Source organism: Glycine max, chromosome 10 (assembly GCF_000004515.6).
Source record: "Glycine max cultivar Williams 82 chromosome 10, Glycine_max_v4.0, whole genome shotgun sequence".
Taxonomy (NCBI): Eukaryota; Viridiplantae; Streptophyta; class Magnoliopsida; order Fabales; family Fabaceae; genus Glycine; species Glycine max.
The window spans coordinates 28,491,063-28,504,677 of NC_038246.2; the positions used below are offsets into that span (position 1 = coordinate 28,491,063).

General features: G+C 38.1%; 1 protein-coding gene across 1 annotated transcript; it reads right to left on the reverse strand.

Annotated features, from left to right (window-relative positions):
• Nucleotides 1-1,830: 1,830 nt before the first annotated feature.
• On the reverse strand, nucleotides 1,831-3,780 carry LOC100776660 (cytochrome P450 71D8-like). The gene is made up of 2 exons (XM_003535124.5): nucleotides 2,796-3,780; nucleotides 1,831-2,544 (listed from the first exon to the last, which is right to left on the reverse strand). Exons 1-2 carry the CDS (start codon nucleotides 3,690-3,692, stop codon nucleotides 1,936-1,938), a joined length of 1,506 nt encoding a protein of 501 aa, XP_003535172.1. The 5' UTR covers nucleotides 3,693-3,780; the 3' UTR covers nucleotides 1,831-1,935.
• Nucleotides 3,781-13,615: the final 9,835 nt, after the last annotated feature.

Here is a 13,615-nt window from a genome sequence, read left to right on the forward strand (position 1 = left end):
TCGGTTTACCAACGATAATATTTCAACATCGGTTATAACTGATGTGAAAGTCCTAAATAACCAATGTTAAAAGCTTATTTTCTAGTAGTGTGAACACGTGTCCTCAATGGATTTCCCCATCATATCAGCCTCATAAATGCCCTCAATTCAAAGGACACAACTAGATTCTAACTTCACTCTCAACTAGAATGAGATGTAGATATAGGGGAGATCTAGAGATTCTTCCTCCACTCATCGCAACTGAGACAGAGCTCGTGCCATAACCTCAGAACCATATTTCCATTGTCGGTATTGAACATTGGTGCCATTTGTGGGGGAAAATATCACAACAAAAATTTGAAATACTATCACTGATCCATCGGTTCAAGTTGGATCCGAAAAACTTTCCGATAAGAATTGGGGAGACGCACAAGCACGAGTCCTCAACTGCCAACACCCAACACTTGAAGCAGAAAGGGAAAGAATGAGCACCTCCTACTTGCACTGTTGTCACAAAATGACCACCACGTCCAAACGAGCATGTTGAAGTAAAAATTAGGACAAACTATCATGTCCATAGCTAAGAGCCTAAGAGGTTGAATGAGATGATGAGAAGTTACGTTCTAGATTATATGGTCCCAAATATTAAAAAATGGAAGATAGTTAATATTAATAAGGAAACTTGTAAGTAAGTTTTATGTTAGGAAACAAAGTTTGAATTTCAAAGTGCATGTCCTGGTGTATTCAAATGCTAAAAACTAGGACCACTCAAAGGTTTTTGTTTCCCCATTATTTATCAGTATAAAAAAATTGTTGAAAGTGTATATATAATTCATGCTCAAATTTAATTTTCATGTTCAATTTAAACTTTAGTAGACAAAAATTAATGGTGATATTTTCAATATTGGAGGACCAATAGTACAATGAAAATTTTAAGTGTCCTATATCTTTTGTAGGCAACAAATAGGTTGTTATGTGTCTAATACTTATTTTTTAATGAGAACACGATTCCTACTCATTCCATGACCATTGATCAAAGAAGAGTTTAAATAAATTTAATACCTCTTGAGGATATCCTTTATATACAGTAACAATTACTTGATGTCACCGAAGCTCGTACACAAGTGTATACGTCAAGAAAAGGAACTTTCATTTGATCTTTTCTCTTATTTGAGTCGACAAAGAGGACATTACTCATGTGGAGATCCTACCTTTCTTTAAATAGATAGGTAACCTATTACCCAACCATCATGGATATTATGCATATGAATACATATTAGGTTGTACATTCATGGTAATTCCCTAAGCCCAAATTGTATCACTCAATTAAACATTGAGCTCAGAGGAAAAACATATAGGTTGTATATTCAACCCATATTTGAAATAAACAAAATACACCCATCAGTAGAAGGTCAAACAAAGAAAATTCTAACATCTTAGACCTTAAAATGATTGCTTCACATATATAGATACTAATAAGTTCTCTATTCCAAACATGCATTTTCTTTACTTGTTATTGTGTTATTTCATAACTTTACTTAAAGCCTTACTAACTTAAACATATAAACTTGTATGGTCTCATTCTTAGTTCAAGTAATTCATTACAAATATGAAGGGGGAAACTACTTTAAACTAACTCAATCCACCATATAAAAGGGGGAGACTACTTTAAACTAACTCAATCAAACAAATATGAAATCACTCTCATTTGTAATTAAGAACGATTTAATACATAGACAAAAAAGATTTAACAATACTTGACCATCTTAGCAGCCTAAAGTCATCTTATCAAGAAGATGTGTATGTACCGAAAAGTAAGAAAAATGTATAATTATATAAATAAAAATCCAATAATAATAATAATAAATACGCTTTTATTTCCTTAACAATTAAATTAAATAGGATTCTTGAAAGTGAGTTTAATAAACATGGATACGTCAATCGTGTACTCAATGATCATAAATTAACATTGGGAATCAAATGCAATTCATTTTTCCTCCCAATAGCCAATCCGAAGTGTTCATCCATATTCATTTCCTCAGGTTTCATCTTGTTTGGGAGTTCCCAGTTGAAGTGATACAGTAGTAGAGCTAGTGGAAGCATAATGCTAGCTAAACCCAATGTCATGCCTGGGCATATTCTTCGTCCTCCCCCAAAAGGGAGATAGTTAAAGTTATTCCCTTTGAAATCGATAGAACTACCCTCGAACCTTTCAGGGACAAACCTATCAGCATCAATCCAATATTGGGAATCCTTACAAATTGCGTATGCATTTACCATGACTTTAGTTTTGGCAGGTATTTCATAGCCATCAATGATGGTTGGTTGAGAGCATTCTCTAGGGAGCAATAAAGGAGTAGGTGGGTGTACCCTGAATGTCTCTTTGATCACCAACTTCAAATAAGTAAGTTGCTCTAGATCACTTTCATGAATTATTTCCTTTTCTCGAAAAGCTTGTCTCAATTCAGCTTGTGCTTTCTCCCTCACTCTTGGATTTCTCATCATTTCTGCCATAGCCCACTCTAGTGTTGATGCTGAAGTATCAGTTCCAGCAGCAAATATGTCCTGGTGAAACAAATAAAATATCTTTATATAAAGTTTGGTAAAATGAAAAGAGAAATTGCATTTATATAACAAAATCGGGCAACTTTTTTAATAGAAAAGGAGATGAGAAGAAAAGGAAGAAAAATGTAAGATAAAGTAATTAGTACAAATGAGAGGATTAAAGAGATTAATGTTATAAAAAGAGATGTTAGTGAGAAAAAACGTACTTCAGAAACAGGAAATATAATAGAAGTTTTGAGGCATTTACTTACCAATATCAAAGCTTTGATGTTGTTAGTCGTCATTTGGATGTCGAGAGTGTCATCTTGTTGGATTCTGAGAAGAAGATCAATAAAATCTTGGTCCTCTAATTCAGCTCCATCTTCTTTTGCAATTTTGTTCTTTTCTTGATGCTCTCTGATGATGTTTTCCAGGACCTTGTCAACCTGCTTGTGCAACTTCTTCAATCTGGTCATCTTTCCAGTTAGGAAATATAAGAATGGAATTGAAGGAAAGACATCAGCAAGGTCGAATCCTCCCCCGGATTCTACGATTTTTCGGATCAAAGACACAACAAACTCATCTTGCTCCTTGTATATGCCACCGAATGCTACCCTGGAAATTGAGGCACATATCAATGAGAAAATTCTACTGGTGAGATTGATAGGCGAACCAGCAGATTCGCGAATGGAGTCGATAAACTTTGCTGCCTCGTCTTCTCTAATGGAAGCAAAAGACTGAACTCTTTTGGTGCTCAGAAGCTCCGTGGCACACATTTTCCTCATTTGTCTCCAGTGATCACCATATGGAGCAAAAGCAATGCCCAATCCCCCGTAGGATATCATTTGACCAAAAACAAGATGGGGTCTCTGAAGAAAAGAAACATCATGTGTTTTCACTATTTCCTTGGCCATCTTTGGGGAGGATGCAACCACTGCTGAAATTTCACCAAGTTGGAGGTGCATGAGGGGTCCATATTTTTTGGCAAGATCTCTCAGAGCATGGTGTGGAAGTGAACCTGCTTCTGCTAGTTGATGCAGGTTCCCTATGATGGGTAGTTTCTTTGGTCCTGGTGGAAGTTTCTGAGAGACACTACTTTTGTAACATTTGGCAAGCCAATGCAATACAAAGAACAAGCCAATAAGCAACAAGTAGCTTTGAGCTTCCATGGCTTTCTAGTTTCGAGCTAGTCTATAGAGTTAATTAGCTCTGGAGTTGGGAGCAACCTAAAGCTCTCAAGTATGTTTGTATTGTTTGCCTAGGGCTTGTTCCTACTTATAGAATCTTGAATCAGCAAGGTCAACAATTTATTCATTTGTTTTTAGAAGATGCATTTTTGGGGCGTTGAATGACTTCTTTTCAATTCTTGATGGCCGTTGAATCATTTATTTTCTTTTAAATTGTTTTAGATTCCATTTTTAATTGCAGTTACAGTTATTTTACATGGAATATATTCACTTCATTAGGATGTCATCGTTACTCCTTTATATTGTGTAATACTATTGTAGATATATAAGTGCCACTTGGGCAACAATAGTTAATGTGGCAGTGAGAACCTTGACCGTTGAAAGCTATAATTGCTGTTGCACATGCACACTAAGTCAAAATAGAAATTGTCGATGCACTCTAATTGCTGTTGGGCACCAAGTCAAAGTATCTAACTGGGCAGTAGTATTTGATTATTTTCTTAACAATTTCTCATTATGTCCTTCAAAGATAAACAATTTCTCCTTATTTACCTCCTTTATTTTACTTTATACTGATTTGATCCTTCAAATGCATGTAAAATGCAAGTTATTATGTTTTATGTCCAAAGAATTAACCGTATTAAAATAATTAATAGAATTCGTTCGTGAGGTGATGAGCTCAATAATACCTATTGCAATTACAAACTATAAATTATAGATTTTATACAAGCATCTATGACTCTTTCTTCAAGCTTGCAAGTGTATTGACTGTATATTGAGGATTCTTTTTTTTTTAGTTTTTTATCTTTCTGTCAGGGGAGTTTCACTAGGTCCCATGTCAACCCTCTAACATGGCAACTAAAAAATATGAGTTACGTAAGGATAGGTCATTCAAGTCTTTTTTCTAATTGAATCCAGCTAGTATCACTTTCGTACAGTATCCTTCTTATCACGGTAATGCGAAGTGATGAATAAATTAAGAGGTTTTTGTTTTCTTACAAGGGTGATTAAATTGAATGAGTTTATAATAAACTAAATATTATTATTTTAATTTTGTTTTGTGAGTTGTACTTCATATATGCAAATTAACTTTTATCATAAAAAATAGATAAATTGTATTTATTAAATACAGTTTATGTATTTTGTTTAAAAAATAATAATAGGGTTAAATAATTAATTTTTGAAGTGCTTTTTGAATTTTGGTTCCTATATTATTTTTTTTTCATTTTTAGTGTCTATAAATTTATATTTTTGCAATTTTAATTTGTATATATAATATTTTATAATTATATATATAAGTGCGATTCTGGTCTATTAAACGCAAATATGTAAGTATGGGTCGATCCCGGAGATGCGGATGCTCAAACTTGGAAAGGGCCAAGCATGGGTCAGATTCGGTTTCTCTGCAGTGTGGCGATTGGGCTCGACGGTGCTGTTTCGGTAGGTGTTGTTGTTTCTTTCCATGGAGGGGTTTGTGTGGGATATGATGTTGGGTGATTATACATCGGCAAAAGGAGATGATGGAAGTGGGGGAGGTTGGTGGATGAAGGTGTTGTTTGCGGCTGATAGGAGGAGAATAGCGGTGCTCGGTAGTGATGGGCGGCCGCAGGCCAATGCAGGGGTCATTGGAAACGGTGGAGAGGAAGGGAGAGTAAAATTTGGTGGGGAAGGTGTACAATAGTAACAGGTACCGTAGATTAATCTAAGGGTTCTAAAGAGTGGTGCAAAATTGTGATATATTATATAATAATCCACATACTGATTAAAAATAAAAAGAAAAGAGACCGCAGCCTAGGAAAAATTGACCAAATTTTGAATATGATGTTTTCGAAACCTTTTGTAATTAGGAAAGGTGTTGAAATAATTAAATAAAGGAGACTGCTGCCCAATGTCAAAGTGTTTAGTCATGTTCCTTATTGTATTGCTGATTTGATTATTAATGAAATGTCTTAAGTTTGTTTCTGTCAAAAACAAAAAGGAAAGGTGTTTTATGAAGTTGCTAAAAAAATATTTGAGATTATGAAAATAACTTAATATTTTATAATTTGATAACTTATTTTTATTTTATGAATTTTTTAATAATTTTTTTATTAATTTCTAAATAAATCAATAACAAACCCAAAGGGTTCGTATGGCATGCTAGGTCTTCCTGCATTCAAATGAGAGAAAACAATTTATTTATTAGTTGAATCAGTGTTAGATTCCCACATTGTGCGAATTTCCTTGTGCCAGCGGCATCTACAAACCGTGAACAGATTTGTCTATGACCGTGGACGAGAAAAAATAAATCTATAACATAAATTATAATGTAAAAAAAAAATACTGTAACAAATAAATATTTAATGAATTTATTTATCAAAACTCACCTTAATGCTGTTTACCTGATATTTATTTATTTTTAAAAGTTTATCCAATTCACCTTAATACTTATTCTAGTGCTGGAGTTTCTGAAAACCAGTTTATACTCAATCTCAGATCGTATCCTTTTAGTATTGAATAATAGTCCGTTGGGGCTGCTATTCAAAACGTTACGTAACACTGTATAATTAAGTAGATATGTATTCCACCAGCGTGAATTAGACCCTGTATAATCTCTTTGCTAACTTGGGGCTGCTATTCAAAACTTTTGAATTATATTATCAATAATTGGACTATTTTATGAAAAGGAGCATATTAACTCACAATAAAAAGCTGTAAGCCAGCATCAAGAATGAGCAAGGGTAAAATATACTCCCAATCTAAAGGAAAATACATACACAAAATAGAAGTTGGAGTGAAAATATAAAATCGACAAAATATACTGTAAGAGAATGGTTTTCTGGTTTTCTGGTTCCAATAATTGAAACTTGTATGAATACATATGTTAGATTAATAAAATTATGTGCATCAGACCTTATATGAACACTTGTTTCTCGTCAAATCGTTCTGTCCTTGGTCAAGACCATGGAGCAAAACTGGACCAGTGATCCCTGCCTCCCATGTTTCATAATGCCGACCAACAATCTTCCAGTGATAAAAGGAAACATAAATCTATGGCTAGCAACATAATGATTAAGCATAGGTACTGAATACTAACTGGTAAATAGAAATATAAAGATGCACAGTTGGACACAAAAGAAACTACATGTCTAACTGCGACTCTGTAAACCTGAAAATTGCCCATTAACAAACACAGGAACAGTATGTCTTGCAGACTGCACATTAATGTTGGGTTTTTTTCAGCCTCGAATAAAGGATTCGGATGAACATACGTCAAATGAACATATGTCAACGCTGCATCATGCCAACCAGAAAATAGTAAGATTAAATGCTGAGAACTGACAAGGTAGGATATCAGAAACTATCGGATAAAGAATTTAAATTTGAAATATGCCAAAAAGTCTTTTTGTAGAAGTAATCATAATTTAAAAAAAATACATTCTTACCTTAAAAAAGTCTTAATAGTAAATTTGTTAGAACAAAGGAGAATGTGGATGAAAGTTTAAAAAAAAGAAAGGAAAAAAAAAGAAGAAAAAAAGGCTTCAAGTCCCACATCGCTCAGGATAAACACTTGAGTAGTGTTTCACTCCCTATATATAGAGAACTCCTTTCTTCATTTTTCTTTGCCTCAGTTGAAAAGCATTTCCTCAACTTTTCTTTCTCCCTCTTATATTTCAACTGATGCATTTTCGGCAAACTTCTCCCTCTTTCTATCTGTCGCTCTAAAAATTTCGGTTGGCTATAAGAATGATTTTTTAAGCCATAATTTCGGTTGGCTATAAGAGTGACTTTTTAAGTCATATTTTCGGTTGGCTATAAGAGCGACTTTTTAAATCATAATTTTAGTTGGCTTTAAGAGTGACTTTTTAAGTCATATTTTCGGTTGGCTATAAGAGCGACTTTTTAAGTCATAATTTCAGTTGGCTATAAGAGTGACTTTTTAAGTCATATTTTCGGTTGGCTATAATAGTGACTTTTCAACTCATACTTTTCGGTTGACTATTAGAGTGACTTTTCAAGTCATATTTTCGGTTGGCTGTTAGAGTGACTTTTCAAGTCATATTTTTGGGTGACTTTAGAGTGACTTTTCAAGTCATACAAGAGGGTGTAATTCTAGAAAAGGTTCCCTCAGTGCAGTGGGAATCTTATACAGTGATCTGGGCTATTTTATCCTGGGGACGTCGTGGTTGATAGTCTGCTTGCACAATTTTTTGGCAGTGCCACGAAACTTCTTAAAGAAAGCGACATTGTCCGTGACTCAGCCAGTAATTTTTTTGGTTTGCCATAAACTATTGTTACAACAAAATTACAATTGAAAAGTTTCATTTGTTAAATCTAATCCAAACTGGGCAATACGATAAAAATCGTTGTTTTGGACGATATATGTATATGTAGAAAGTCTTTATTTCTAGTATTTACTATATTAGTATTTGTGGATTTGCTTGTTCTTTTCTTTTTTCTTTCTATAGTGGAGATAGTCGCACCTAATGACAGATCACGGCCATATTATTAAAAGCTTGGGGTAAGAATGGGTTTCGATTAAAGTCTAAAAAAGCCATATGGGTGTTCTAGAAGATAGTTACCTCTTTTTGTAAAGAGTTTATGGGGTTCCACCTGTGCTTCTGGTAGACCTTGGAGCTTATTTCATTTGTGAGATATTATAGAGGACTCTGAAGCATGCCTTCATGTAATCTGGTGGCTGCTAAATTATTGTAATATCCCATCTGCGTTATTCAAAAATTAGTAATCATTGTTTTTAATTTCTTTTCGTCTTTCCATATAAAAAAATTATTTTCATCTAAGATCTTAAATAATAATTAGTGAATGACATTTACCTGCAAACAGCTTGATAGGCAGCTGGGAAAGAAATAGCTAAGAAATGGCTGATTGAGATAAGTTTTTTGATGATCCTTTATTAATTCCACTTCTTTACATGTTTATACTATTTCATTCAAATAGAATTCAATTTGTTATCACGGAGTTATCTAGCATCCTGCTCAACAACTAATTAGTGGAATTGCTATAACTGCCTGAGGATAGTGGATCCCTACAACCAGCTTGGTGATTCTTGCTTTGGCACCTCAAACGTATTCCTGAAGGTAATTGGGTTTCTTAATGACTCTCCTTGGCCTTTTAATGTTACTGCTAGCTTCTGGTATAAAGCCTGTGTTGTACCTGCTGTGTTGTTATTGCTGTCAACACCCCCTTCCCCGAAAACAACCTTGTCCTCAAGGTTGTGTCTGGAGTATATCATCCCACAATTCCCATGAAGTATCTTCTGGAGCTAAGCCATCCCATTGGACCAGGACCTTTATGATTGGGGGAGAAACTGAGTTGTCACACTTCCAATCCAAAATGGTTAATGGAGTAACAAGTGAATGATTATTGAAGTTGGCTCGGGAAAGTTCTGCTGGAGAGGGAGGTAATGGTTCCTGATGGAGCTTCAAGAGGGAAATGTGGGAAACCGGATGAATTCGAGAAGAAACCGGCAATTGCAATTTGTACGCTACTGGTTCAATCCGTTCTAGCACCTGGAAAGGCCCGTAAAAGCGTTTGGTCAATTTGGTATAGGTAGGGGCTAACGACGTTTTTCTGTAAGGGCGAAGCCGGACATATACCCAATCGCCTACAGCGAAGGAAACATCATGGTGATGCTTGTCTGCCGTAGTTTTCATGGCTTCCTGTGCTTTGCGTAAACGGTGTTGCAGGGCCACATGAATTTCAGTCCTGGTGGTTAGCAAAGAATCAACAGCATCAATAGAGGAGGTGCCCTGTAAGTATTGGACTAGTGTTGGCGGTGGTTTTCCATAAATTGCTTAGAAAGGCGAAACTCCGATGCCGGAATGTATGGTCGTGTTGTAAGTACTGCTCTAAAGTTCGGTTAAGTACTTCCGTTTGACCATTGTTTTGCGGATGGTAGGTGGTACTCATTCGAAGCTTTGTGGCGCTTAAACAGAATAGCTCGTGCCAGAAGCCACTGATAAAAATAGGATCTCTATCGGAGACCAAGCTTTGTGGAAATTCGTGGAGCTTACAGACCATGTCGAGGAATAATACGGCCACCTTGTATGCTGTATGGTGGGCAGGAAGAGCACCAAAATGAGCCCCCTTGGAAAATCGGTCTACGACCACTAATATCACCGTGAAACCGTGGGATGATGGCAGTCCTATGATGAAATCGAGGGACAAATCTTCCCATATGCGGGAAGGTATGGGAAGAGGTTATAGGAGACTGACAGCCTCTTTGTTTCGTATTTAGTCTGTTGGCACATGGGACATTGCATGACGTACCAGCGGACATCTTCCTGTATATGTGGCCAATCAAAATTCTGTCGTAAACGATGAAGTGTCTTTGATACCCCTGTGTGACCGCCGAGAGGAGATGAATGAAATTCCTCTAAGAGTTAGCCAATAAAAGGTGTTGGGAAGGGAATCCAAATATGGCCTTGTCGGAAAATAAGGTCCTTATGAATGGCGAGGTCAAAGTGAGCATCTAGGTGCAATTTAATGTTATGCAGGAGATCAACATATTGGGGATCCTATAACAAAGTGTGATGGAGTTGATGCAAAAAAAGTGAAATTAGGCATAGTCAATGATAAGCAGGGGGCCTCGGTCGGGAAAAGTCTGGACAACGCATCAGTAACGACATTAGCAGACCCTGGCTTATACTTAAAAGTGTAATCATATCCCAGAAGCTTAGACAAATATGTCTGCTGTTCCGAGGTCTGAATGACCTAAGACATGAGATCTTTGAGGCTCTTGTGATCCATGAGGATGGTTAAGGAAGTGCTCAGCAGGTAATGGCGCCATTTCTTAACAGAGGATGTGATTGCATGCAACTCGCTAACATAAGTCGATGCTCTCTGTAACTGAGGACATAGAACCTTGCTATAATAAGCAATTGGGTGGTCTTCCTGAAGTAACACTACACCCTTGGCGTAGCCCGACTTGTCTGTTTCAATTGTAAAAGGTAGCAAAAAGTTGGGAGTTGCCAAAATAGGGGCCTGGGTCATCACTTGTTTAAGATGTTGAAAAGCTTGTTGTGCCTCTGGGGACCAACAGAATTGGTCCTTCCGTAAGAGCGAGGTAAGGGGCAAAGCTATGGCGGCATAACGCTTAATAAATTTGCTATAGAAGCTAGTCAACCCCAAGAAATCGTGCAGAGTTGTGGGGGATGTTGGAATTGGCCAGGCAAGCATAGCTGCCACTTTGTCAGGGTTTGGGGCCACTCCTTGGGTCGAGATGATATGGCCCAGGTAATTGAGTTGATTTTGAGCGAATAAGCACTTAGATTGACGGAGAAGGAAATTGCGCTCTGATAAAGTAAATAAAACAACCTCTAGACGTGTAACATGAGAGTCCAAATTGGAGCTGTAGATGAGGATGTCATCAAAGAATACCGTGACATATTTCCTCAGAAATGGGCGGAGCGCGTCATTCATGGCAGCCTCGAAAGTAGAAGGAGCATTGCAAAGGCCAAATGGCATCACCTTGAACTTGTAGTGGCCTTGGTGAGTTCGAAATGCCATTTTATGGACGTCAACCTTGGCCATTCGTATTTGGTGAAATCCTTGGCGCAAATCAAGCTTTAAAAACCAGGATGCTTGGCCCAAATCATCAAGCAACTCATCAATGGTAGGCATAGGGAAACGGTCTTTAACAGTGGTGGCATTTAAAGCCCTGTAATCCATACAACAGTGCCATGTTCCATCTTTATTTTTGACCAAGAGTATAGGGGACGAGAAAGGACTGTGACTTGGCTGGATTAGGCCGGCTTCAAGCATGGATGCGATTTGCTTCTCAATTTTCGCTTTCTGGGAATAAGGATATCGATAAGGTTTTGACGTTGACAGGAGTGGTGTGTAGGAGGAGATGGATATGATGTTGTATGTTGCAAGGTGGGGGTAATTGGCTTGGTTCAGTAAAGATACCAGTATATCGGGTGATGACAGAGGTTATCTGAGCAGGGGTATGGACAATATTTGTTGGGGGTGAAGATGGGGAAGGGTGGGCTGGTGTTGTGGTGATATGGAACAGAGCTGAGATGCTCTGGATCTAGGCAAGTCTTTTGTTTTGGTGGGCTGAGGCAGATGAAGGAAGAGGGGGAGCATCGACACTAAAGGTGATCTTGCGGCCCATGTGCACAAAAGTCATGGTCAAAGTTTAATAATTAGTAGCAATTGGGCCCAATAACTTGAGCCACTGCACTCCTAATTCAATATCAGCACCACAAATAGGCAGGAGAAATAAATCAAGGGTAAATGAGTGACCCTGAATCGAAACCAGAACTTGGAGGGACAAGGTATCACAATCAAGGGTATAGCCATTGCCTACCATAACTCGAAGGGCGGTGGTTGGGGCAGAGGGTAGGGTGAGGAATTTTGCTACACCCGATTGGATGAAATTGTGGATGTTGTCGCCGTCGACGAGGATGACAACCTGATGGTGCAAAGAGCCCAGAAGACGAAATGTTTGTGGCGTAGGAGTGCCTTCCATGGTGTTCAGACTTATTTGAGGGACCAACGAGGGTTCAGTCAAAGAAGGCCATGGTGAATCAAGAAGGACAGGGTCCAAGGAGAACTCAAGGTCCTCGTTTGCGATGAGAAGGTGTAGGGGGGGCTTACAGTGGTGACTATGAGACCACTTGTCATCGCAGTGGTAGCACAACCCCTATTCACGGCAGACTGACATCTCCTCCGCTGTGAGTCTCTTGACGGGAAGCTTAGACGAAGGGGTAGAAAAAAAGGTCGAGGGTTTAGGCAACAAGGGTGAATGGTGAGTCGAAAAACTGCGCTGGCCATGATGGCGGTCCAGCATCTTATCTTCCTGGAGTCGTGCGAGATCAATCGCCTGAGGAAGAGAAAGAGGGCGCAGAGCTTGAACTTCCCGGTGAAGTTCCAAAATCAACCCTTGGATGAAGCAGCTCAACAAGATGGAAGGGGCAAGGCCCACAATCCGATTCGCCAATCATTCGAACTCCATAAGGTACTCACTAACAATGCCGATCTATTGGAGTTTGAACAAAGCGCCTTGAGGGTCATCGTAGAAGGAGGGAACAAACCGTGATTCCAGAGCTTGAAGCATGGCCTGCCAGGAAGGGAAAAACCCGTTCCAGGACATCCATTGGTACCATGACAATGCAGGGCCATCCATGTAAAAGGATGCAGCGCAGTGGGACAACACTGCAGTGGGAGGAGGCGCCGGTGCCAAAGGGAGAGGGGTGAGGAAAACAACCGGCAAAACCACTCCCCCAGCCACGTTCGTCCTTCGCTTCTAGGACTGACTCTCTACCGAAGAAGAAGCACCATTCACTGTGTTGGCGACTGCACTGTCCAAATCCTGTCCCTTGTCTTCGTCCGTGTTGGAATCGCTGATTCAACGGACGTGAGGGCGGCATTTAGAGAGAGAAACAGAGAGACAGAGAGAGTGAAATCGAACTTGGAAGTGTGAAAATACATATATATTTAAACTTAAAGACATTTTTCAAAAACCATCTTTGTATCCCTGTTTCTTAAGATGGTTTTACAATGAAACCGTCTTAAATAACTTTCGTCTTAAAAGAGCATGATTCAAAAGAAAAAGATGAAGAGAAAAGTGAGGAGAAAGCACAACAAGGGGAGAAGTACTCACAAGTAGAAATTCAACAAGAAAGTATTCTCCAAGTCAATACCCATCTCATCAACTGATTGTCAAGGAAGAAAGGCATGGAGAACATGAGAAAGCCTTAAGTGCCATTCTTTCCTTGATCACTAGCACTTCTTTTGCAATGATATGGAAGGTGTAACATCCTGGAAATTTCTACCCGGAATTTTTGAAGACGATGTATTTTGAATGATTATATATATATATAAGTATTATTCAGTGTATATGCATATATGTTCTTGGTAGAAGTAGGAATAGCGGGGGCAAGATACGCGGGTTTGAC